General features: G+C 37.9%; 2 protein-coding genes across 8 annotated transcripts; one reads left to right on the forward strand and one right to left on the reverse strand.

Annotated features, from left to right (window-relative positions):
- Window positions 1-1,335: 1,335 nt before the first annotated feature.
- Window positions 1,336-23,014, reverse strand: foxn1 (forkhead box N1). 7 transcript variants are annotated; one of them, XM_026297434.1, is made up of 13 exons: window positions 22,878-23,014; window positions 17,770-17,844; window positions 17,626-17,683; window positions 15,674-15,774; window positions 15,338-15,438; window positions 7,474-7,600; window positions 5,642-5,986; window positions 5,213-5,308; window positions 4,879-5,009; window positions 4,655-4,751; window positions 2,919-3,126; window positions 2,234-2,677; window positions 1,336-1,854 (listed from the first exon to the last, which is right to left on the reverse strand). In XM_026297434.1, the coding sequence occupies exons 5-13, from the start codon at window positions 15,355-15,357 to the stop codon at window positions 1,538-1,540; spliced, it is 1,785 nt and encodes a 594-aa protein (XP_026153219.1). In that variant the 5' UTR covers window positions 15,358-15,438; window positions 15,674-15,774; window positions 17,626-17,683; window positions 17,770-17,844; window positions 22,878-23,014; the 3' UTR covers window positions 1,336-1,537. The 7 variants fall into 7 exon arrangements, with proteins under 7 accessions (XP_026153219.1, XP_026153210.1, XP_026153255.1 ...); XM_026297425.1 differs by having other exon boundaries at window positions 2,234-2,680; XM_026297470.1 differs by lacking the exons at window positions 15,338-15,438; window positions 15,674-15,774; window positions 17,626-17,683; window positions 17,770-17,844; window positions 22,878-23,014 and adding exons at window positions 12,245-12,379; window positions 12,983-14,670 and having other exon boundaries at window positions 2,234-2,680.
- On the forward strand, window positions 22,747-27,583 carry slc46a1 (solute carrier family 46 member 1). The gene is made up of 6 exons (XM_026297490.1): window positions 22,747-23,211; window positions 24,077-24,468; window positions 24,565-25,043; window positions 25,368-25,451; window positions 25,683-25,839; window positions 25,946-27,583. The coding sequence occupies exons 1-6, from the start codon at window positions 22,894-22,896 to the stop codon at window positions 25,998-26,000; spliced, it is 1,485 nt and encodes a 494-aa protein (XP_026153275.1). The 5' UTR covers window positions 22,747-22,893; the 3' UTR covers window positions 26,001-27,583.
- Window positions 27,584-27,682: the final 99 nt, after the last annotated feature.

Consider the following 27,682-nt stretch of genomic DNA (forward strand, 5'->3'; position numbering starts at 1 on the left):
CATGCTCTAAGAATCACATTAAGAGCACTGATCCTTCTCTGACATGATTGAGCTCATAAAATACTTTGCTCAGACTAATAATTTGTGTTTGATAAATAAATTATCTAGTTAAAAAAAATCTCATTTTTTATTCCTTGCCATAAAAATGTATGAAAATAAAATTATTTATTATTAAAGTAGATCTCTGACAGAAATCACGCTTTCCCACTTCAGCAGCTTTCAAGTGATTCACTTTGCACAGTGACGGTTAAAACATCCAAGTAATAATAAACAAGACTTTAAAGTTTTCCGCTTTGATCAAAAATGCCACTATTTCATTGGTTTAGGACAATACTTACACATTAAATCTCAGTAACCAAAACTTTTAAAATAATGTCCAGTAAAGTTTGTAGTTTCTCAGGTTTGTTAGGCTGCTTGATGTAGAAAACATAAAACACCAACAGATTAAAAGTTGTGAAGGATATTTAAGAAACAAGCTGCAGGTCACAGAGTACCTTTGCTGCCATCTTCTGCAACAGCAGTCTTACTGCACTGCTGAGACAATAATACATTTACTTACATTGTTAATTACAATGTTAATTACACATCCACCAGACATGGATTTTATTATTTATCTTTCTGGCCACCTGGCAAATGTAAGTAATATTAACTCTACTGTTTTTTTTTTAATGCTGTTTTGGTTCTTGGCTCCAATATATTAACCATCTGAAAACAGTTGTCTGTCGGGGCTGAAAATGAGGTTATGAGGGCACAGTGAACCAAAAATATAACATTTTGGGTGGGATATTGAAACAGTTAGCTAAAACTCACTGAGCTACGCTTCATGAAGTCAGTGAGCTTCACATGGTGACTCTCTAGCCTTAACCTGCATTGGACTTACACTGCCAGTCAAAGGTTTGGACACGCCTACCTACTGAGTTCAATATATTTTGATGTGGAGTGATCTTAACATGGTTTTAAGCTGCTGACAAAACTGAATGACTAGAATGTACAAATATATTAAATCCACCAATAGAATAATCAGCTTATAAATGATAAACTCATATTTAATTGAAACGGAAAACTGATTTACACATGAACAACCATAACTGGAACTTTTTACGTAACATATGAATCATACCATGAAAGATGTGTAAATCAAACATTATAGTTTGTTAAAGGTAAATGAATACATAAATTCAAAAATAAATTTAAAAGTTATAAATCACAATTTTAATTTATCAGGTGTTTCCCAGTTTACTCTTCCATTTATGAAACCAACTATCATATGTCATAAGTGGAGAAACAAAAGACATAACAGGAGTTAAGATTTCTTACTTTTTATTATCAGCTGAACTTGCTGGTGACAGTGGATGCAAAAAGTGTAGAATATCTTTTTAAGTGGTTCATCCATCTGCCACACTGTGGTAAACAGAGAATTTCACAGGTTAAATAAGCACCAAGCTAATACTGTGGAATGAAGCTGCTTGTTACAATATTCCTCATTCAGGTAGATAAAATACATTAAAGGTCAGGGGGGCGATTGACAGTCAGGTCTTTACATTAAGGAGATGGATGTGGTGCAGGAGGTCAGATACGTAGCCAGTGTCTCCACCCCTGAATAAACCACAGGATGCAGTCCATTCAAACAGTCATGCTCTAAGTTTCGTCCACTACATGCATCCTCTTCCTCATACTCTACTTTATGTCGGCCGATAGCAGTCACCTCTGATGTCTGACTGACAGGAGGCGTGAGCTGCAGACAGCTGGTCTGCATGTGTAGGTCATGCGGAGCACATGAAGAGGACGGTGTTGTGGTGGTAACTTGTGGGTCAGACACCAGGCTGTCCTCCCTTAACTCCTCCCACACGTTACCTAAAAACAGAGGGAGAAACCTCAGGTATGGTTTGTACCACTAATACCTCAGCAGTAAGCAGTATAATACTGAGGTCAGTATTGTATTTTTTGTGTTAAAGAGTCCACTTCCTCCTGCAACATTTGATTTAAGATATTTTAAAATCTTAAAACATGCTGTGGGATGATTCATCATTCATTATAGTTATATTCTTATATATTGATATTCCTTTCCAATATGTTCTGTTTTATTATTATTATTATTAATAATAATAATAATAATAATAATAATATCTAATAATTGTATCAATAATCTATTAACATTTCAGTGACCAGTCGGATTCCTCATTAGATCGCCACAGGGAAAACCCATGTGCCTGTTTGGTTTTCTCTGGCTTACCTTGCAGCTGCAGGTCAGTCAGGCTGGGGTTGAGTGTGTCGATGTCATAGCTACCATCTCCCTCCAACAGAAAGTCCTGTACAGCAACACCGTACTCAGCCTGCAGTGCAGCATTGTACACAGGTGGCATCTTTCCAGCCAGAGGAGAATTCTGGCTTCCATTGGTTGATAGGACACCAGCTGCAGGCTGTTGTGCACAGGGTGAGTACAAGGCAGATGAGCTGCTGGGATGAGCACCAGCAGGGGAAAGGTAGCTGTGCTGAGGCTGAATGTGGCCATACTGAGAACGCTGAGTGGGTACGCAGGGGGCATGAAGCTGGGCTGAGGTGCAGGATGACAGGGGGGTGCTTTGGATAGGGTCCACTCTGGGTAAGAGTGCTGGGTTGGTATAAGGTGGCAAAGGCCTAAGCTTGTCCAATCTCTCTCCCAGTAGACGATCAAGGTCTTCTGTAGAAAAAAAATGTGGATCAAATACAATGTAATAAAATTACATCCTGACTTTAATCAATTTAAAGTGCATTTCAGACTAATTAAAAACTGATTAAATGGACGCAAAATAGAGTAGATCTTTGAGCTTTTACCCTTAAAAATCAATAATAAAAATAATTCTTCTGACAGTGTCCAGTTCATCATCTTAATTCTCTCAGAGGTGGTCATAAAGTCTTTTGACTATTAAGGGTCCCACCTGGCCTGGCCATGCTCCTGCGGACAGTGATGGGGTCTTTGCGACGCCACTTATGCAACTCCTCCTGCATCTTCTCCACCTTAGCTGGATTGAGAGCCCACAGACAGCCTTTGCGGGATGAGTTCCCGTTTCTGTTCTCCACTTTTTCAAAGCATTTGTTCAGGGAGAGGTTGTGACGCACAGAGTTCTTCCATCCATCAGGAGCTGTCTGAACACAGAAACAGCAGTCAGTACAGAATATATTTAAGAAAAGCAACTGTTCAGCTTATAATGTAATGTCTGGCTATTTCATGGTACAAGAAGGAAAGTAATGAGCATGTTACATATGCATCATATCCACCGGTGTATAGAACATTTCATATATTCATTTTTGCCACCACCTGCTCTGTCAGTGAATAGTTTCTGCATGCCATAGCAAATGTCCACTGAACTGAAATGAACTTAAGTGAGGCATACTGAATGACATTCAGAAAATATTTAAATATACCTTACAAATCACAGCTTTTTCAAAATACAGCTGAGAAGTGCTGCTATCATTTTATGATCTGTATTTTTGGGCCCTGCAGCCTGTTTTTAATGTTACAGGCAGCTGTTTGGAAAGCAGCCATCTATAAGGTGCCTTCTTGAATATGAATGCCAGCAAGTCTTTGAGCTCTTTCCAGAGGTGAGTCTGAACTTATTTGATTTGTAGATATCTGGAATACTTTGGAAAATCTACAGTATTTGTGAAGACAGTTCAAACAGAGGTCCAACCCTCCAGCTGCCTCATTTAATCAATACCAAAGCATGAGGGCATGAATTTATAACATCTTTTTGGTTTTAATTATCAGATTCAAGTTTCTGAATGGTTCAGTGGTTCCTGCAACAGCCCCATAGCAAACATACACACACAAACACACAATGCAAATATTACCCTCATGCCTTAACAGGTTACTGCCCAGCTGGCCCACAGCCACATGACTGCAGGTGTAGCACAGTGTTGCTTGCAGTGACATTCATCACTGTAGTAATATTGTAGGATTAATTAATGTCAAAAACAATGCACATGTGGTTTGATGATAATGATACTTAGAACAAAACAGGGCAATCCTGAACATGAGCCCTTCAGCTACAAAGGAAAGACTAATTACAACTGGATTTGTTGCAAACCTGTCCATATACATGCATTATTCCACTCAGATTTATTAAATAGGGTAATAATAACCAGAATAGGCTCCAGGAGATCCCCGTGACCCTGGTTAAGGAATAAGCGGGTATAGAAAATGGATGGATGGATGGATAATAACGAGAGGTCAGGATGCTGTACTCATGAGGATGGGGAAGCAGAATTTAACAAATGTCAACTCCAGACAGGTGACAAAAGCTCAGAAAAATCATATCACAATGTTCAAATAGTTTACCGTACTGCAAAACATAAATAATTAAATAAAATAATTACAAGGGGAAAATGTTGTGGTTAGACAGCAAAAACATTGCTGCCATTCTCTCGTGAGCAAAAACAAATGTACCTATATCCTGTACCAGTGACCAGCCAAACATCTCCAAAAGCATAGTGACAGTGTGATGACCAGCTAAGCTGACTGGAGGGAGAAAGAGGTTTGAGAGAAGTGCAACTAAAACAGAATCAAAGGTGCTGTAAAACCACACCATGTAATCACAAGATCTGGTGAGATTATTTTATGTTTGTACGTTCAGTGTATGACGAAGAAAATGGTAATTGTGTGTTTGAACTGTACCTTGAAATAGGGGAAGTGTTCGGTCATGAAGCTGTAGATCTCACTGACTGGCAAACTTCCTGTTTTACTGTTCTTCAGAGCCATGAAGATCAAGATGCTGCAGTGAGGAATGAGACATTTTTATTGGACATTAGCATCTTACCTGGTGTTAGGCTTGGCACAGTTTCAATAAAGGTAGACGAAATTATCAATGCTGGTAAAAATGCAATGTGCTGCAGTGTTACCTGTATGAGTAAATGGGCTTGGGAAAGAGAGACTGTGTGGTGCTCTCCTGGTGTGACTGTGTGGAGAGAGTCTGGAGCAAATACTTGGAGCTGTTGGACTGATCATTATTAGGGTACAGTCTAGATGAGATCTGGAGAGAACACATGTACACACACACACAGTCTTGAAAGCTGACCGAGTCAAATCTATTGATCCATAAACTGTTGCTCATCCAATTGGTCATGATAATCACAAATAGCCATTTCTACCACTATTAAACCATAATCAGGTGTGCTGCTTCTCAAACATGGATCCACCTTCAGCATTCTCCTGTATCTGATCTAACACACTCACTTGTTGCAGAGGGCTTGTGGAGCTGTAGGGTGGGTAGCTTTGAGAGAGGAAGCAGGAGGGCTCCACTGGTACAGCTGGGAGTTCTGGGTGTGAACTCTGCAAACAGGAGAAATTAAAAAAACTCTGTTCAATGCAATAGGACATCTCTGTTTGTGTTTCTCTAATTAACTTGACTTGAATTTGTGGCATTAGCTTAATGTCATTAACTTGTGTATTCAAAATAATTATCCTTTTTTAGTAGTAAGTTATTAATGTGCAGGGATAACCATGTCTGTATTGTCATGAGGAACATGGTGGAAAAATAATAAATAATAATAATAAATCTTATACACATGTCCATTCTGTTTATTTACTCCCATTCTTTCCAGTAGGCACCTTTCTGATATGAGCTTGTTGTTTGGGATTGTACAAAATGCTGAGTCTACAAACCTGAACACTGCTGCTGTATTGGTCCCAGGATGGCGATGCCTCGCTGCCGGAGCTGTATGAACGGGTGTCAGGGCTGACAATCTCCTGCAAACAGCTGAAGGCAGAAGAACACTGCTGGAGACAACCTGCAGTCATCAACGCTACATCGCTGAACTGTCGTCTGTATGGGTGGAAACGGTCAGAGTCAACGTGGCCTCGCCCTGGGGCTGATCCTGACCCTGAACTGATGGTCCCATCAATGCTGTGTCTCCTGTTCACAGCTGCCCTCCTCAAGCTGAAGGTGTTGGTCTGTCTCCTGTCCAGCTGAAGGTGCTCAGTGAAGCAGACATCCCTGCCCTCTTTAGTCTATAGTGTGATAATGAGCACAGTGAAACTAGTCATTCAAGATGTTCATCACAATCAAACACAGGGTCGGGCTGTGTAGATCTTGTCATCACTCACTTTACAAACCAAGTAAACATTGAATCACTATCCTTATAGGGACAGACCTCAGGCCATTACCAGAAACACTCTCTGTCACAGAAAATAAACCATAATAAATTATTGTAGCATGCATTCCTGACTCATGCTCATTCTGAAATTTTTTTTTTCATTTTTACTGCTGTGGCAGAAAACTACATTCTTTTTATTTTCTTGTGATATGCAATACGGCTGACAGGTTAAAGGAGTAGTCCAACATTTTAGAAAATATGCTTTTCAATTTTTATTTTGAAAGTTGGCAACATTGATTGTAGGTACATATTTATAGTAAAAAAAGCCCTGGAAAAGACCATAATAACAAAAAAGAATTTAACATTGTGGCATACTGTATACAATTTAATGTACGTTCACACATACATATTTTTAATGTACAGTTATTATTGCAGTAATGTTTCAGTGCGGAGGAAACTGCTTTTCAAAGTAACAGTTGGCCACAGAATCAGTGTTGTAAAGTCACAGATATTGATAACTCATTGATCATAAAAGTGGTAAGGTCAATAAAGGCTTTATTGTTTGTTATTTTTTCCACTCTCAAGGTAAACATCTGCAGATTTATGTGCTCCAGTATATGTTATGATATCAACTGTCAGACAGCATCTTCAGACTCAGCAGGAGGGGGCGAGACAGAGAGAAACTCTGAAGAAAACCTGCCAGTGTACAACAGGAAGTTTCTCTCATCTTAATGTTAAACTGAAAATCACAATAATCATAAACCTGACACTGAATCCACAAACATAACCTTCATTATTAAAAGCAAAATCTGTGCATGCTGGGATGCAGATAGCAGCCAGACATGACTCAAAGCACAGTCAATCCTGATTTCCAGTGTTTCTGGTGTTTCTTCTTCTTCTATCTGCTATTTGTGGCAACCAGCTTTAAGAAGCATTACCACAACAACTGGACTGGAGAGTGGAACATTAGAGAGATTTTTTTTATTATCCCTGTTTCATTATTTATTATTTATATTTTATCAGGCTAAATATTGTAGTTTCCCCAAGGTTCCTCCTAAAATATTCTGTAAATTGATTTCCAATTCTTTTTCCAGTACTGTTAGTAAATGTCTTAATTTTTTATCATAAATATTACATTGAGGTAATATACAGTATGTGTAATTGTTTTTGGCTGATTACATTGTAAACAGGCTAGACCAGTTGAATGCATGCCTGTTCTGTTACGTATACAATTAAGCCCTGTGTCCCATCTTTAGGGACTATCTTTCCCCTATGATCCCTGCCCTGCATTCGGCTCATATCACCATATTTTTATATACAACAAAGATGTCAGTGTTTCCACTGTTAGCACTCAAAATATTGCTGTGGATTAAAACAGGAAAGACTGCGGCAGCTCAGTACCTGTGATTCTGCCATCTGCTGGCAGGAGGTCCCACGTGGCTCACAGATGTGTAGGTTGGCCTGAGGGGCTGATGTTTGAGACTTACTCCTGCTGAGGGAATCTGACATTCTGTACCAAAACCTGCTCCTGTGAAGAGATTTGGATAAAAAAAAAAGTTTAATTTAAGAAGAACTTAACACACCACAGCAACAGCAGCTCTACATACAGTACAGCTTTGTCTGATGGTTTGTGTGTAGGAACAAAAACTAATTTAATACCTAATATCTAATTTCAAGTTATTTGATATTGTTTAAACACTTCTGATAGCATGTGGATTTGGTCTAAATCGTTTAAAACGTGTATATGTTTAATGTGTGGTATATCAACACTTCTTTCCTTGGCTGGGGATAGGACTGCACAGGGCTATTTCTGCTGACAGCAGCGACTTCCAGAACGTTTCACACTGTTTCCTATTGTTTTTGGTCTTCATGCTAAGCTAAGATAACCCACCGCTAATGGTAGCTTCATAGTTATTATACGGACATGAATAGTATCAATCTTGCGGATTCATATGAGCTAGAAAAACACTATAGGCAGAAAAAGTTTACCTTTTTATTCTATCGATTTTTACGTTGGGACTTGACAGGACGCTGAAGTACTTCTCTTCACTGATCCTCTGAGATCGTGTCTCATGAGTTATTATTCTACTGTAAATATGTGACATTCACTGTCTCTTCTCATAGTATGAGTGGGAATAGCTGAGTTCATGTTTAGTGCCAGTATATTAAGGCCCCAAAGTCTGACATTAATGGATATACATGGGGCCCAGGTTTATCTGGCAGAGTCTAGCGAAGTGTTATCTGATCCCAGCAGAGGTGGGAGACACGTGGCCCAGGTTCCAGTAAAGGTAATCTCAGCCCCGACATAAACCAAGCTCATTAAAACTGCCAACAAACCATGGCTGTTAGGTCACATAAAGCCAAATAATGCTGAGGCAGAGTAAGTGGAATCAACTTCTCCTATAATGTGTGTGTAAGACACAGGGAGGGGGAGAGAGAGAGAGAGAGAGAGAGAAGTAGCAATCGTAGTGCTTTCTGTTCTGATCAAAAGAGGCTAAAGTGTCAGGGTGAAAGTTGAGAGACTGCCGTTTCATCACTGTGGCAACAAATCCTCTCATCTGCTTGACAGACACGCTGCCACCAACCAGAACAGATGCACTTACAGTAAGACAAGTATAAACTTCAGCACCAGTAACGTGTGCCTGTATGTAGGGGTAGCTTCATAATAATGTTCAGGTTTAATGTACAGATGATACCTCAGTTTGTGAATTAAGACTCTTCTAACAATATGAACTAACTTTATCTCGACCCAAACTAATATGGCTGCATGAAATTGCATATGTACTTTGAGGAATGTAAGGCAAAACTACAAATTGCCCTAATGTTTCTACTCAATATCCAGTATTTTAATATTTTATATTTTCATTCTGGTACGTTCATAACTTGAGAAAAAGGTTAAAGTTTTTCTTTTATTTTGTAAATGAAGATTTTTTTTTTTTCCTTCAGATGGTTTAACAAGTGTTTTTTTGGGTTTTTCAAAAGGTCCATGGGCATTTTTGTGTGGGTCATGGAATAGAGTTGTAGTGTATAAGAAATATCTGATGCTTTTTAAAGAATAATATAATAAAAGGCTCAAATAAACATGATTTGTTGTTTGTGTCCTTTTCTTCCTCTCATATGTGTTTGTAGCCACATATAGGGAATTTTCCTAAAAGTAAATAGTGCCTTGATGGTGACAGGGTGTAAATCGGTGTCCACTTTATAAAATAAATCTATTTCACAGGAGTAGTTTTCTCTGAATTTTTAGGCAAAGTAATTTGGGAATGAATCATCTTTGATGTAGTGATCTTAATCGCTCCGCTGGATTTTTCTTGGTTTCTGGTTTAGTTATTATAGTCTTTAAAATGGATAACCAGCACTCTTTGACTGACATGACATAGTTACTACAGTCACCAATTTTTTTTTTTATTTTCATTGTACATGTAATATTTTACTGAAATGGGAGTTACTCTAATTATGTTGTAATTATACAGTATTTTTCATTTTCTTTGGCTTTAGGTTTCATAGTTGTTGAACCCATATAAACTTATTTGTTACAATTCATAAAGAATTCATTTGGTTTTAGTCAAGCTGACGAGTATAAGTACATTTTAGTACGTTTAGTGTTTCTAATCTCTTTACTCACAGAAGAGAAAGAAGGAATTTTGTAACATTGGAAAATAAGGTCTTGATTTGTCTAACCTAAACTGCTGAAGATATTCATCTTCATATAAGGTTGTGACTACATGTTTGAAGGGAAGGAAGGTAATGGACAGTGTAAATAGGAAGAATAACTATTATTTCAAGGCAGGCTTAAAAAATATAAACTTTCTTTTCAAATGTCAAATACACTACCAGTATTTCCTGGCCTATATATCAGCAGTGTCATGAGTTTCTTAGATGCAAACATTACTGTTTGTTTTCAACATGAGTCAGTGCAAATACTGGCAAAGCTTTGGATAGAAGCCAACACACATGTATTCCGGTTAGTTGGAGTTTAATTAGAAAAGAAGGTTGGCTAATTTTCTGTTGTAGAAATAGTGCTGATATCAGTAATCACCCCACTGCCAAATCTTTGTTGCTCATAATTACAAGAAATAGTTAGTTGCATGTTAGTGCATGTTAGACAATATATCCTGGGCCAATAGTATTTAAATGTTTATATATTTGTATTATTGAACTGCATTTCCCTTTGTGGATGAAAAAAGTTTTATCTTATCTTTATATTATTTTATTAATGCTGGATATGGAAGAATCTCAAGTCCAAGTTTAGTGTGTTGATTCTACTTTAGTTTTAAAATTACAAATGTCTAAAGCTCTAATTAAGTCATTTGATGCCAGTGTGCAAAATAAAGGAAGGTTTTGGGGGGTTACCCTCATTCACACCAAGGATCCGCCTCCCTAAAGATATCAAAGTCAAGTTGGGCCTATATTGGTGCGGCAGTGGCTCATATGGATATCAGCCCATCTGCCTTTTAAATTTCCCTCCTGCTGTTACATCCCACTTTGTTGTGGTTAGAGTCTGGTTATGCATAGCACAAAACTCACTGACGCAGCAGGTCTTCCGACACAAATGACCACAGAGCTCATTTCTCTATTCCCTGATACAACCCATTGGAACAAGTAACCTCACAATGATCACTGTTCAATTAGGTTTAGGCATAAAAATAACCTGGATTGATTTAGGGCTAAAATGTCGGGACCTTTGTCACCGTGGTCACAATAACACAGTAAAGGTTGTGGTTGTGGAATGGCTGCTCTTATGCTACACATGAGCCCACTCTATAATCTTTATCTTTTTCAGAACAGCTCTTTGGTGTCAGAAAAGCACACATGGTCATTTAACAGTTAAATCCTATTGTCATGTCATATGACTTAATTAATGAATTATTTTGTTCCTATTTTATTTTGTATCCCAGGCTGTGACAGCTATGTGTAATACTGTGTGCAGTTTGGGAAAGGTGTGTCTGTACCACTGAGTTAGTCTGAGCAATAGCTTGCCATAATTGCACAGTATGCATGTGTCACTGTGCTTTATGTCTACTTCTTAGTTTTTAACATTTATATGGTTCCTTGGTGTGCTGTCCTGCTCTGCACAGGAGGTCACGTCACGTGTCGTGTGCCAGGCTAGTTTGTTTAAGAGAATTGCGGGTGAGTGGGGTTAGTTCTGATGCTGCTGATGTGCTTGAATTGTACAAAACTGCAAATCATCTGGAGACTGGAGAGAAGATGAAAAATGAATCTTTTGTGCTTTCTGTTTTTTAGTTTTTTGAAGCACCACCTTAAAAGTAGTATTGCGTGAATGTTTTTGCTGTGCTACCATAAACTCCTCATCACTGTTAGATCTAATGTGAACCAAAGCATCTCATTATGTTACTTTGATTTTATTATTTTAAAATTGGCTATTATACTAAAACTGCGTGAAAATGTGTAGTTATAAACCCTTTTAAAAGATGCATGATGAGAGTATAGCTGCTGTGTTTTTTCTTCTAAAGTAAAATCCCTTTCACAGATTCAGCAAATGCATAATTTCATTATAAAATTTAAGAACATGAAAATATTCTGGATCTTGAAAGAAATATACTTTATGCAAAACTGTATTCCAATGTTTTAAAATGCAAAAAGAAAGGGAGGCGGATTTTGAGCATATAAAATGTGTCAATAATAGGTTACTGTAAATAAATGTTCATCAAAAAACTATATACTTTTCTTGCTTTCTTAAACGGTTATGTTACTTTTAAAGAGATTTTCCAAAGCTTAATAAAAAGTGTAGAGTGGTTCCACACATCTCATCAGTGACAACTGTAAGGATCACTGTGAGCTGTCAGCACCTTATCTCCATGTTATTTGCCACAAGTTTTACACATATATTTATGATGCTATTACATTGGATGCTTATGGCTATCAGAAGAAAAGAACGTGTATCTTTTCATCGTGAGCCTAATTTTAAGGATTATACACGGACACTGACCTGAGAAAGTTGCACTCAAAGTTTAGAGAAGTAAACCAGCATTCAGCACCTACAGGAGTGTCAACAGTTTCAGCACAGAACAGCACAGTAGCGTCTCGTAGCTACTATTTAAACATGTGGCAAAGAGAATTAAATCATCTAATCAAGCTCCCTATATTACAGAAAGAATTGTTGCAGCAGTTCATATAAACACTAGCATTCACATATATTCACTCACCTAACCTTTGCCTCAATAACTGCGCTCTCTTTTTCGTGAATTTGTAGTTTCAGTCAGATTCTCTCACTCACACCTGAAGGTCTGTCCACATCTCGAGCCCACTTCCCTCATGGGTCCATGCACCTCCAGCCCCCTCCACCCTGACAGTGAAGCACGTCGATTAGATTGACTGTCTAAATATGTATGGAAGTGGCTGATGGGCTGGTTTCAGATTTTGGCAGCTCATAATATCATCCTAATTCAGTGTGTGTGTGTGTGTGTGAGAGAGAGAGAGTGAGTGTGTGTGTCTGGCATTTGTCCAGGCTAGCCCAGCAATAAGATATACAAAAAGAAAAACCTGCTGCAACAGGTTCCAAAAGACCTACTGGTGCAGTCATTGGCAGCTGGCAATGCTCTCTTCCTTCTCCCATCAGTCTTTCTTTGCCTGACTGAATGGTTACTTGTCTGAATAGGATATAAGATACACTACTCAGCCAGTGGCAGAGAGCGGGCGCAGTGCCCTGGTTTCTGAGCTTGCCCATGGCAAAGGCTGTCTTAAATGTGATCTAGTTCCACTTTACTGTTGCACATTCAAACAAACATGCACAAGTAAATACAGGCAGGATCATTTTCACATTTGAAGAACACAGTGTTACCGCTGTAGCAAACTAAACCACAAAGTACCGTCTACTCTGGTAAAGAGAAGCCGTCGGTCTCTGAAGCAACCAGTAGGAGTTAAAATCATAACTAATGGGCATACGTACCAATCAGGTCGTGGTCAGTGGGATGTGAAGTCAAACTACTCTCAGATCATCAGGCAGCTCCTGCATTCATTTTAGGACGCTCCATGCGGGCGAGTTTTCATATATGTATCTTTTTCTTTAGAATCTAAACTTGACTTCTTCTCTGAAACTTTTACTGTGACAGTATGAGGCTCAAAGAATAAGGGAGGTAGAGAAGTAAAGGAGAAAGTGAGAAAGTAAGAGGGAGAGGTATGTCAATACAGGTAGATTCCTATCCTATCCTCCCAATGAACCAGGAAAACAACAGCAGCCTTAGCTCGTAGCTATACCTTGAACAAACCTTGTCCTCAGTGAGAGGGCGAGGCAGAATGACAGAGAGATGGAGGATTAATTACAGATGAATAAACTCTTCTGTTACAGTGCAAGGCCTCTGCAGAGCGAAGCTACTGCCGAAGGCTCTTTCTGCCAAAGATGGAGTTCTTGAGGAGGGTGTAATGTGGGAACAGATTCCATGGGGCACTTCAGTGAAAGTCTCATTGTCTTCTGGGAAATAATTGCTCCAGTGCTCAGGTGTTCTCAGTTGCAATATCATGTTTTGCAGAGGTAGAACATGTTATTGACCCTTTTATAATTTAAAAGCATCAAAGTTGTGTTTCTCTACACTGCTCTTGGTAAGCATTAGTTTAACAATCCTGATGTAAACACAGGTAATAAAACTGAGACAGTTTTAGACATCAGCTTCTGAATTTGAGACACTGGCTGCCAACCAGAGTTTCAGCGAATTCAAGAATCACCACTATCAACTCTGGTCAAAAAATTTTAATAAAATAAAGTATAATAAACTATGGCATAGTTAGAGCAGTGTAAGATGTGATGTTTCTCACACATATCTGAGCATGTATGTTTTATTCTGCAATATGCAAACCAGAAACATGTCATTCAAGAGGTATTTAGACATGCTGGCTCAGCATGCACCTAAATGTTTTGGCTCATCTATCTGGATTTTGTTCAATTAACAATTATCAGCCCAATTTAGAATTTATGAATCTGTAGAAAGTCCTACAAGCATACACTAATTTGACATTAACAGCTGATGTAAAGCAACTGCCGCTACATTATGGACTGAGATGTGATCAATGTGCTTCAAATTATCCAGCATTTATGACATTTACATGTACATCTTCGTGAAACTAGCATGCAAAAAATTGCGACTTCAATGCAAAAAAGCTGTCATGTTACAGTGACAGACATTGACATTTTGTATCTTAACCTTTATGCTATTTGGGTTAGAGTTAAAAACGAAAACACACAGTTGAAAGAAACACACATCTTTCCTAGACATTAGTAATGTGAGAATTACAGCAAACGTCAATGCAGATAAATCAGTAAATTACACAATTTCACCACAACATAGATCTTTGATTGCACTAAACACTGCAGATCTGTGATCTTTATCATTTCAAGAATACAAGGTGTATTTATACTTCATGAATTTAGTGATCCTACAGCATGTGCTCTACCCTTGGGTTTTACTATTCTTATACTATAATCGAAGGGCGTTGATTGTTTATTTTTCTTACAAGCCACACCTGTGCAGAAACATGTCATTTGGAAATACTTTGCTATTCAAGGATTGACTTGGAAATAGGTCTTACATCAACCATGACGTTAAACTGCCTGTTCCAGTAGTTTAAATGTTTGAAGCAACGTGTTTGTCACTGAACACTCCAATTGTTTTCATTAGTTTCATAACAATTCTAATGATTGTCCATAATAAGAATATTCAGAAATTAGATGATTAGTGTAAGATCTAACTCCATATTTTATGTCATCAGAAAGACTGATTTAGGAGTGTCTTTTGAAACTCAGAGGAAAATATTCAGAGTCCCTGAGGCAGTGAAATTTATCACTGAATACTTCACTTTCTGGCTCAGGGTGAGGTTTATATAAATTCAGTAATTACTTTGCCTATCCCAGGGATATTTCATATGAAAATGTGCAGCTGTTTCTCCAAATTGCTGTTCTCAATATGTTCTATACCCAATTACCATTTAACCACTGATTCACGTCTCTTATTAAAAACACTAAAAATGCTAAGTACGGAAAGCAGTAAAGCTTGTATGAGTATGAACATTGCAGGTGGTAATGTGTCATATTGACTCAAATCTTGTTACTTCTTACACACAGTCAATAAGCTGAAACTTAGATGAAATAATAATAATCCACCTGAGTTTTTAAGCTCTATATGTAGCGCAGCATGGTAACATTAGAAAACACAAACTGGGACTTGACTGACATTAAACCAACTTATATAATGTACAGACAAACTAAAACTATTCAAACGCAATACATCATGATATAAAATAATTGTCCTACCTCTGATAGCAGACATCCATCACAGCATTACTATGAGAACCAGTTCAACAAGAAAGAAAGAGCATGAGTTTCCTTTGAATGCTGTCGTCATTCACTCTTTACTAGAAGAATTTAAGGAGAGAGAAAACGAGTGATAGTTTTTCCTTTGAATGTTGTCATCATTCACAATTTACCAGAATAAAATGTTTAGGATTTTAAAACTGCTTAGTCTTTTGGCCTCTGTGAATTGTTGTTTCACCACTTTAAAATCCATTTTGTCCCAGGTCTTCACATACTGCAGATATATGCCCCCCTGCCAAGTAGCTCAAATGTTTTTAATCAATTGATTTCCCTTACCTTCAATCATTCTGCATCTCTCCAACTTTGACCCTTTGGAAGGATTTTGCTTCTTCCCCATTTGATCTCTTTAAATCACTGGGAATCCAGCGGCTCTAATCCTATGGACAGCAATGAGATTTGAGCTCATCATATTTCACAACCTCAGTTAAAAATTACAGGAAACCATCAGCATCTCTTATCCAAATGTTTTCTTGCAAACTAAATATATATATATATATATATATATATATATATATATTTCATTGATACATAACACAAAATAGTTTGAGTACCTTAAGTATCTTTAAAATTGCATGTATAATTGGCTTTACATAGCCATCTGAGAAAATAGGGATCATTAATCTTTATCCTGTTAAGATTATCTCTTCCGCATAGACGAATTTGTGTCAGCACGCAAAGACAGGTGAACATCAGTACTGGCTGGAGTACAGAGGGGAGCTAAATAAGCATGCCCAGTTCTCCAGAGGCTGAATCTTGAAAAAAAAAAAAAAAAGCACAGACTGTTTAGCCTCATTTCTCCCATTTCCATTTTCCAGAGTTCATTCTCAATGTGCTTCTGTGACATTAGCACAGCTGGGAAAGGTATATAACTGAATCATGACCACACTGCACATAATAATGACAAAATTGACAGACTCCAAGAAAGGTCAAAATGAGTTCAGCTTTGGGCTGGAACAACCAGGATAACAATTAAACATGACCAAAATCATATCTGGTATAATAATAATCTTATATCTGGACCCAGCAACTTGGTTAGGCACAAACAAATTAACTCTTTAAAAAGTTGAATCCTCTAGAGACACTACTGGAGTATGCATAAACACTGTGATAAAAGCAACACCAGTTTATGGTGGAATAATAAAATGGCGATGAAACTAATTACTAATTTTACATATTAGTAAGGGATTAAGGTCTCAAATATAATAGGTGTCACCAAATTCTTTAACACCATTAATTCTATATCAAATAAAACGATCCAAAGTTTGCCCATGCTGATGTTGGAACATGGATTAATATCTTAAGGTAAAAGAGCCCAGTATTTTTCCTGCCTTATCTCTTTGTTCATGTAAAAGGTCTTTGCTGCCTGTTGCTGCAGGGAAACATGATGTTCAGTGGATATTTTTTAATAACACTGACCAAGCATTGTTTTAAGGTAAGAAGTGGACTCTGGCACCTCAATGTCTGCATCACACCATTTAAACTTTGGTGTGTGTTAATCATTGTGTCACTCTCATGTGTACAAAACACACCGCTTTTCCATTTTCTGCAGAACAGCAAAGACTTAGTTGCTTATAGGCAAGACCAGGACATGCTCCACTTAAGTTACCAAGAGAGAAAAGAATAATCACTGCTACAAAAGTAGTTTGTCTAAGAAACAGCACCGCATGAACTGCTGTACAGACTTGACCTTAGGGCTATCAGGCTACAACTGAAGAAAAAGTTGGAATAACGTCCATTAGAAAGCACTACATCAGCAACATGAGTTGTCACAGCAGTAAAGGTTATTGACTATATCTTTGTTACAGTACATACATGGAGAAGACAGATGTGGTTATATAACTTCACTCATATCTTCATGGGACAGTATTAACTTCTGCAAACACATAAAATACGAATGACGCTGTGCTGTCCAAACATGCACATATACTGTAGTTAAAAAATTCTGCCTTCATGCTTTAATATATATTATTCTTCTTAAAATATGCTCATTTATGTATTCAATCACAATTTTGTCATCAACTTACAGTCTAAACCTGTATGTAAGTACAATCTCATATGAAACAGGCTTCAGAAGTAAGGAAGGCATTTCATGTTCCAAATTTGCACAGATTTTTTGTAAAGGTGTGTATATCAATCAGGGATAAACCAGCAACATGAAGATAATCAATACACAGCTCTAAGCTAAGCACTTCCAAAAGCAAATATTTCATACTCATCACTACACTTACCTGACATTCGTTTATGTCACCATCTTTGTGTGGGCCACATCCAAATGACTCTTTCACTCTGGAACGACAATATATGAAAACAAATTACTCTCTGTTTTCATGTGGATGCTTTGGCTAGGTCTGTTCTGAAAAATAGGCTATTACCTTAAATAACGACACTAGCACCACGAGAAGCTAAATGAGCTCGCAAAGGTGACTGTGCCTCCATTATTTGGGAATCTGTTAATGACAAAAAAGAATACAGTGAGATCAGTAACAAACCAAACACCTTACATTACACCTTTCAGACATGAATAACTGCAAATGCAAATGCATACAAGTTACATACATACAGTTATTTTCTTGTTTATAACTGATGTTGGTGTAATTATTATTTTGTTGTTTTGGCTCTCACTTATCAGTTAATATTGTAACACTTTCTGTTGGATCTACTTGCTTTAAATTAAACAACACACGGCATCTACATGAGTGACCAGACAAATTTAAATTCAACCAAGCTTAAGTAATTCCATTACCTAAAGCACTCATGTGTCTACTGTATGCATATATGTCAACAATGTGATAAATTATAAAACCTTATCAAAACAATTAAGAATGTTAGCCGAAACTACAAATAAAGTGGCTGGATAAATGAAATTTTTGTTGACAGAGATCAGAAGAAGAGGAAGTCAAGAGTGAAGATGAGAAAATTAGTGAGTTTCTAAAGATTGGATTTCTGCAGATCTAGTGTTGAATTAAACTGAATTTTGTGATTCAGTGCAGGACCAGAAGCTCAATCTGCATCAGAGAAATTTGTCCACGTGTGTGTGTGTGTGTGCGCTGTGGGTGTATTTTCATATGAGCAGGTTGTACTCATCAATCAAGCCCTTCAGTATGACACTGGGTGTGGTAGCGTGAGAATACATTTGCCTGTACCATGGCACTTTTACACCTCTTCTTCTGCTATGTTCACTTAGAGAATTTTGACTTCTCTAACTCAATGACAAAGTTAAACACCTACATGTACTCAAAAAACATTGCTTTCTCTTACTCCTGTTTGCTGTTGTCATTATTTGCATCTGAAAAACAACATTAGACCAACAACAAAAAAACGACCAAAACAAAACCTTTCAACAAACAAAGCTTGGCCAAATAGAAAAAAGAAATTCAAATAGGCTCATGCTGGAGCATAGAACTGCTGCTGTTCTGTTAAGTATTAAAAATTAAACAGAAAAGACTTCTGCTTAATAATACTTCCCTGTTTGAATTGCTTTTTTTGCTGTATGCCCTATATTCATCAACTCCATCATGTGAAATACTGTCCATAGAAAGTGTATAGCAACTTATATTGTCGTCTTCACTCGAGTCTCATGTTTGTTTTTATGTTCACATATACAGTATGTTTTATGCTGTACATAAAGAGCCTGTGGTCATTGATTTATTGAAACAGACTGAGTCCCTGAACATGATCCCACTTTTCAATTTATCATGTCAGAGATTACATGGGACAAAGGGTCAGTGACACAGGCCTGTCCTGGATATGTTACAGCTAAAAACACAATGTAAAGCTATAAATATTCCTCTAGATTTATGTCTTTGATCCTTTTTGATTATTAAAAGTTACCTTGTTCATTTTGCTGCAGATTTTGGCTACAGATTCCGATATTGTCCTGTTGGAACTACCTCTCCCTTTTAATTCAAATATACTTTGTGGATTTAGAAAATTAATTCTGAAAATATAAGAAAGGGCAGAAATGGATTATTCATTTTATTAATGCCAAGTGTAATCAAGTTTGAGGTGGGCTTGTATGAATACACCCCCAGTGAATTACATTTTATTATATATTAAAAAAAAACAATAGATAATATAGTAATACATTCCATAATATTCTTCCTCACCTAAGATTGATATTGTCTTCATTTTGGTTCTGCTATAGTGACTTATACCGAAAAGTTTTGTTTACAGGACACTATGACCTTTGCACTCCCTATTCCTACTAATCACACTGCCCTTGAACTTTAAGTTGCTTAAATACTAGTAGCATCAAAATACACGTTTTATATGATTTTAGTATGTGTTTTACTGCATGTTAATATTAACCCAGATACTGGCAAAAATGTTGCTATTTAGCTTTGTTAACGTAAATGTTACGCAGTGTGAGACTGTCTCCCTATCTAATGGTCTACAAGGAGAGAAAAAGATTTACCTTAACCTCTCATTAGTAAGTGTCATGCTTGTAGTCTAGTACTGAGTGGTGCTTGGTGGTGAGTGGGCATCTTGAGTAGTCGTATTGGTCATAATGAGCACTATGTTGGGGGAAGTGTCTTTGCTATCAGAACGTCATGACCAAAAATCAAAGCTCACATATGATATAATATGTAACATCCTATTAACAGGTCTGTTGGCTAAATTCATTTTCATGTTCTTACCAGAGTCGAGATTATCAGTGGTAGAGACAGAAGAAGAAGAGGGGAGGAGACTATCACAATACAAGTGCTATGTCTCCAGAGAAAAACAGCAAAGATTTTGACTGAAATCCAAAGAACTGTAAAATAATAGTGGAAACAAACATATGAAGTCACAGTTTATAGACCATGAGAAATATGTAAACCTGAAAAATTTACTTGTAGTGAGGGGCAGGCTTGTAGAGAATATATTACAAGCATTTTGAAGGGGGTAAATAAGCAACAGAAGCAATAATCTACAGAAAAACAAATCTTTTCAATGTTGACTGTGAGATGTAAGAACAGTTTTTCTGCATTGGGTGTACACCATAAAAATTGTGATTATTAGAAGGACTCTCACAGAGCTAATACATCTAGAGACACGTTGACACTGACATTATTTCATACTTAAGGGGAATGTTATGTAGTAATGACATTAACAAAACTTAATCACTGTTTGTTGAAGTGGGAAAGTGGCAGATGTCTTAAGGTGTTTCACCACAAAAGAAACAACAAACAAAGAAATTACATTCATAACCCTTGAATATGCGTGTGCTGTCCATGTCTTGTAGGAAGAGCGGTTAAATTAAATAACATATTTTAAGATCTTATAAATAGCCGGTGTGGGTGTAACTTATAAAAACAATTTTGTGATTCCAAAGAAGAAGCTGAGATCTAGGTAAACCAGATCACCCTCCCACTTCATGCATGCATATGTGTGTGTTTGTTTAGAATGAAAAATTGAAGGAGTATTACAGGAAGGAGTGGTATTTAGCGTTGCATTTTTTCACCCGAGGTGGTATTTATTTACTCTAAAAGTAAAACTCACATGACACATGTATACTATGGGTTTGACTATGGGTCCAGATGGCCAGACTTTGACATACAATGCTTGATATAAAATACACACATACATACCACACTGTCAGTCTTTTCTGATTGAACATTATTTGAATTACTTTAAACTCTACATTTATGACTGTAAACTAAATGCCCAGAGTAGTTTTATCTTGATATTTTAAACAGTTTTAGTTTTAAGCAGTTTTAAGCAGTCCTATCTGCAGGTAAGTGCAGCAGTAACACGTGCATACAAAATATGAACAGACGCAATATGTCTGCTACATGCTACATGGGATGTTGTAAATTAAACCTGAAGAAAGTAATCCAAACTAACCTACACGGGTAGATTTTCCCGTGTTTGAAAGTGACAATTTACGATTGATAGGTTTGGATTGCCACACACGTTACGGGATTATTTTAAATAGTGGATTCTTTCCATACTTCATCTGAGATTAAAACGTCCAGTAAAATGAAATACATAGGACATAACAGAGGATAAAACTATTCTATCCTTCCCTAAGTGGCCTTTATACTACAGACCATTGCTCTGGACAGAAATTTGTAGGAAACCTTTTGCAAAATCACAAAATATCTCTCCATATCTTTTTCTCAGCTTTTAACAGATCATTATTTTGACTTTGCACAAAGTGTTTTATATAAATCAAGTATAATACAGTTATCATTTAGAAGCAATAAAAGATCATGTGATAATATTTCTCTGGTGCATGTTTCAAAAGATATAGTGTTGCCATTTCACACAAGCAGAGGAAACTGCAATTCACACATAACCTACAGGTGGCAGATTCTAGGCTACTAAAAGGATGAGTACACACAAGTGGGAATTACCCATCTAAATACAGTCTCCAGAAACCAAAACTGAATCTGTGTGAAACATCACATGTTACTGATGTTGGCTTTCATTTACAGTATTGCACATTAATCATTCATGTCAAACCAACCTAAACAGTAGTAGAGTGTGTACAGTTCAAGTTACAGTCAGTCATTAGATTCAACTAAGAGAAAAGAAACTAGATTTTATTAAATCTCACAAATAATTAGGCTTTAGGATTTAGTTTGCTGTAGTAGCCAAATATACTTGGTGTTAAAATTTGTTCAAATAACCTAGTTTTTAAAATAAAATAAAACACCCCATAAAAATAGCTGATTTATCAGTGGAAGAGGAGTCGATGGGGCTTAGTTTCAATCCACGCCATTACTTTTGAAAAGATCCTAACTTAAAATTTAGTGCCTTAGTTTATAGTGCACAGTAACTATGATAAGCCACAGTGCCATTCAGAGGTTTTTGGCATTTTAGATGTTTTTAGATTCATATCACAGCTTTTCCAAGGTTCTGCAAAGTACCAGGAGAAAGTGTGCAGGTCAAACAAAAGAGAACTGCTGCTGGTATAAGGGCAAAATGCTGCAAATACTGATTACATTTAGGTTTTGTTCCCCTTAATGCACATTGTATGAGATTCACTGTTGAATGAAAACTATGTAATTTATATTACAAGTATATAGTGTTGTACTTAAAACATTGAATACTTAAAACTACGGAAATGGAATAAAATGAAATGAAAACTGAAGTTTGCTGAGTGAACGTGTCACAGAACATGTCCCTGTAACTGAGTTAGCTGGTTAATTAAACTTAACAGGAACTTTACTGCGCATTTAGCTTAGCTGTTTCACCACAATACACTAACGTTAGACGGACGCGGTTTCTGAGCTACTTTGCCTCTGCAGATTAAATAAACTTGTATTTCACCTGCTCGTCCGGACGAGGTCGCTGAGTCCACGCTTTTTTGTGCTTCCTTTCTTAAACGTAGCTGAGCTTTTTATTCACAGAGGCGGCGTTAGCTCACAAACGAGCCTTAGCATGATCAGCTAGCTAGCTCTTAGCCCTGTAGCTAACGTCACACCGGTACATAAAGTCTTTGTGTGCGGGCACCGGGGATATCACGATAGTGCCGTTAACACAGTCAGTTTACCTGATAAGGTCACGACATGGACGAGTCGGACACCGCAGCAATCATCCCCAGAGACGTCCTCAACGCTGCCTCAGCGGATGACCTGCTGCCGGAGGACTCGGTCCATAAAGACCAGGCTGATGAACGGAGCAGCCGTCCACCACGGCCGCCGTTTACATGCCCTCTGCCGGTGTCAGTGCAGCCAGTGTTGTTCCTCTCCATGTTTTCTCTGACCCTGCAGGCGCCACTGTCCACCCAGTATCTGTGGGACCGCATCAGTGAAGACCTGGGCTACAACGGCTCCAAGAGGTCAGAGTGCAGCAACGGGTCAGCGCCCCTCGACCCTCTGCAGAAGGTCAGTCCGCATAAAACACCCAGAGAGCCCCAATGCAGACCGGCTCTAAGCTAAGAGGTCTGTCTTCACCCTTAAATACAAGGCTTAATAATTAACTATTCTTATTCTTATTAAATACTATTGATATTTATTAATTTAATTTCATCTAATTCACATTTCACACCTTAAGTGTAGATGTTTTTCATCTACAGTCCAGATTTGACAAGCCAAGGCCATGCAGTGTTTTTTAACACTTTGTTTTTACAGCATTAAGTGTTGCAAGAAACAGAAAAGCAGTTGCTCAGCATTTTCATTAAAAGGTTTTTGGCAGTAGCTGAGGCAGCTTACAGGCAAATCATGTTTTCATCAAATGACATTGACTATCAGGCAGAACCAAAAAAGCCTTTTTAAAATAACAAATGCACAGGGCTGCAGACAGAATAAGGTTAGCACTCTGTGACATCTTACTTGATATTCACAATGAAGCACACATTAAACCCCATGCAAACCAAAATGAAAAGAAATAATATTTCATAAAAATAAACAAGCTGCATTATAAACTGCTTAACACACAAGATAACGGCAACATGTAAAAAAACATAAGTCCCTCTGGCGCAATAGAATAAAAGCCAGAAATAGTTTCAGCAAAGAGGAAGCAAAAGTGATATGATGAACATCCAGTTAGTGCACTGTTCTAGGTAGAGCAGCTGATATGACAAAATTAGACCTAGGATCTACCAAGGTACATATTGATGGGGGTCCAACAGTAAGAGCTCAGATCTCTTCAAATGCGTATTGTCTGTGTCTATGTCTAACTATACCTAATCACGTCTAACTTTACCTGTTAGTGTGGTTGGCCAGGTGACTTGTGTTTTGTTTTTTTCAGGAGGTGGAAACCTTAACAGCCCACTGGAACCTTTACATCAGCCTTGGGGGTTTTTCTGTAGGCCTGTTGGTGGTGCCTCTCATGGGCTCATGGAGTGACCTTGCAGGTCGCAGGCCAATCCTCATCCTGGCCAACCTTGGCCTGACCCTGCAGGCAGTGGTTTACCTAGTCGTGATGTATCTGAAGCTGCCTGTGGTCTGGTTTCTAGTGGGGAGGCTGCTCAGTGGCCTTTCAGGTGATTTTAACTCCGTCCTTGCAGGCTGCTTCGCATATGTGGCTGATACCAGTGACAGAAGGTCTCGCACATTCAGGGTGGCAGTGCTGGAGGCCTGTCTGGGTCTTTCAGGGATGCTGGCCAGCATAATCGGAGGACAGTGGCGGCAGGCGCAAGGGTAAGATGTGTTTATTGTTGCAGTCATGTCTGTATTAACGTCATTCCACACTCATCTTGCATCTGAATTTAAAATCATTATGACTATTTCATTCAGGTACATCAACCCATTCTGGCTGGTCCTGGCCACCAGCTTGGCTTCGGCTTTGTACACGTACCTGTTTGTCCGTGAGTCTGTCCTGCCAGACCCAAGTGCAGTACTCTTCACCACTCGCCACTATAAGTCCGTCTGGCACCTCTACTCAGCAGGAGGCTGCAGTAGTGAGAGCAGTGAAAGCCTTCACAGAAGCAAGCTGTGGCTGTACACACTGTGCTTCTTTCTTGTGGTGACTGTACATTGTGGCAGCAGGGAACTGTACGTGTTGTACGAGCTAAGCTCACCACTGTGCTGGGGGCCGGCCCTCATTGGTTATGGATCAGCAGCTCAGCACCTGGCCTACCTGAGCAGTCTGTTAGGGCTGAAGATCATGCAGTACTGCCTAGAGGACTCATGGGTGGCTGTCATCGGTCTGATCTCCAATATCACTGGCCTGGTGGTCTTCTCTGTAGCTAACACCACTGCATTAATGTTCACAGGTGAGAGAATCTGGAGATGTTTAGGCAACCAACTTTCTTCTAAAAATGATTTTAGTGGTTGAAGTCACGGTTTTCTGTCCAAAAAGTGTTTTCGTCAAAGTCTAACTATTCGTTTGAGTAAGCACTAAAGTTAATAGTTAATACACAGCTGCACAGATGAGACAAAATAGGACCCCCAAAATGGTTACTCTGATTATGATTAAATGGAAAAAAGTAATTTAGAGTACTTGGCAAAATTAGGTTAGTTGACACAATTATCAGTTATTTCGGTGAACATTTTACGTATGCATCAGTGTGACGATGTGTTTATTTGTATGTTTACAGGTTATGGTCTGTGTTTCCTCCTAATGACTGCAACACCTGTGCTCAGGTCAAAACTGTCCAAGTTGGTGGACCCATCAGAGCAAGGTTAGTCTCTGATCATGTACAAATACGCATTTCAAACAAGCTTTTTTTTTTTTTAACTTGGCAAACTGCGACAGTGAGGATTGGATTAAAAAAAAAACGTCATTTAATTGTACCAAATGTTTAGGACACATTTGGAATTGAGAGCAAGCTCAGTGTGCCAGCAGTGTTGCAGTGTAGTAATATTACAGGGTCAGCTCGTGTACCTAATTGTATGATTGCACTTTCTCCCAGGTGCCCTCTTTGCCTCTGTTGCCTGTGTGGAGAGCTTATGTTTTCTGGTGGGAAGTAGTGTCTTCAACTCCCTGTATCCAGCCACCCTGCATTTCATGAAGGGCTTCCCCTTCCTTTTTGCTTCCATCATCCTATTAATACCCTGTGGAATAATTGGGTGAGGCTATTCTTCTCTCACTTAATGTCTTGAAGTTGTATTTAATAGTTAATTGTAATTATCAAAGCAAACAATCTGTATCCTTGTTTTCTATTTGTCTTTCTAGGACCCTGCAATGTGTACACCAGAGGAGAGGCCACATAGAATCCACACCATCGTGACCTGAAGAAAGGCAGATGGCAGGAAATAGTCGGAGTTTTAGGTTTATCCTGGTGTCAGAATGTGAGGTGAGCAGCTCTGACACAGAGGCGTCCATCATGTCCATCTGCGATGCCAGGACAGACAGTGGAGGGGCAGCTGACTGCTGTTAGCTCACTCAGCCATGGGACTAACAAGTCACATCAAAGTGATCAAGACCAAAACACTGAGAATCAACTTTCTGACTGACGTGAATGAAAAACCTCTTCTGTCTTGAGAACTGGAGAACAGACACTATGGCTTTGGGAAATATTTGCTGGCCCTAAAAAAAAAAACCCACTATGGTTATTTTATCTTGATATTCAGATGATTTGATTTGATACAAAATTCAGTACTACTAATACTTTTACACATTTTCAGTGCACTGTAATAAGTGTCATACATTTAGATTTTACTGTGTTAATTTTGTAGCTCTAATGCAACACTAGAAGTTGCTAAATATGAGATTCAACAATATTTTAATCACATAACACAGTTGTTCCAATTTTAAAAGGTCACATGTTGTGTGTAAAACAATATTCTGTCAGTGAACTGCTTCACATTAAGCACAGAATTTTTAATTATTTTAATTTGTTCCACTACATTTATTTTATAACTGCAATTACTTGTAAATTCAGATAAATAATATAATAAATCATAATCCACAAGTAATCCAGATCCAGATATTATTCAGGAATCAGGTATTATAATTCAATATTATACAATAATATTATACATTATGCTTTCATTTAATAAATGGACCATTCTACATTCAACAATTACTTTCACATTTGATATTTGGAGCACCAAACATTGAGGGCAATACTTTTATCTATATTTGTTAATGCTGTTTACTTAATTACAAGATCTGAGTACTCTGAATACGCTGTTTGCACGTTTAAGTAGAGTTGGTCAGGTCATGTTTATGCCTATGCTAAGCCTGTAGATATAGTAGATTTAAAACCCTCAATCAATACCAGTTTCTTGGCGTCACTCTGTAAGGCAGAGTGATCATTTGTGCCAAACGTGATGAAACCTAATTATCACTAATCCACAGCAGAGCGTTAAAGTGTAACAATAGGTGGGGATCAGTGAGTTAGTGAGTTACTCCTTGACCCTTCTCTCTCCCTTGTCTTTTCATAAATCAGAGAGCAGAGTCTGAAGTAACGCCCTCAACACTAGCACCACCATGACACCACAGGATAGTCTCACAGCTCACACCCAACATGAACACAGAGGTTATAGTTTCACAGCGAGGGAACCAGAGCTGACGCATCAGTTTTAAAATGCACAGAAGGAAGTTATGAGGTTAAGTAAAGGATTAGTGGAACAAATGTGAACTGATCTGCATGAAGGTTATTTTTGATTGCTGCAGTTTGGTTGGATCATGTGATCAAAGCTGTTCCGTAGACACGCTTTATAACAAAATGCCATAGTCACGCATTGTTAATAAGCTGCAGTCATTTGTTTATTGTGATAGAACTGTATTCTTTTAGACAGTTTGTAATGAAGATGTTTTCTGTACACACTGGAAATTAAGTTTAAATAAAGGATTTAGCAAATTAAATTATTTGCAACACGTTTTATTTTTAATCATTGCTTTTCAAACAAAAAGGGCCAAACTATTTTACAGTGAGGACATTAAAAAACATTATGACAAAAATGA

The sequence above is a fragment of the Mastacembelus armatus genome, chromosome 13, assembly GCF_900324485.2.
Source record: "Mastacembelus armatus chromosome 13, fMasArm1.2, whole genome shotgun sequence".
Taxonomy (NCBI): Eukaryota; Metazoa; Chordata; class Actinopteri; order Synbranchiformes; family Mastacembelidae; genus Mastacembelus; species Mastacembelus armatus.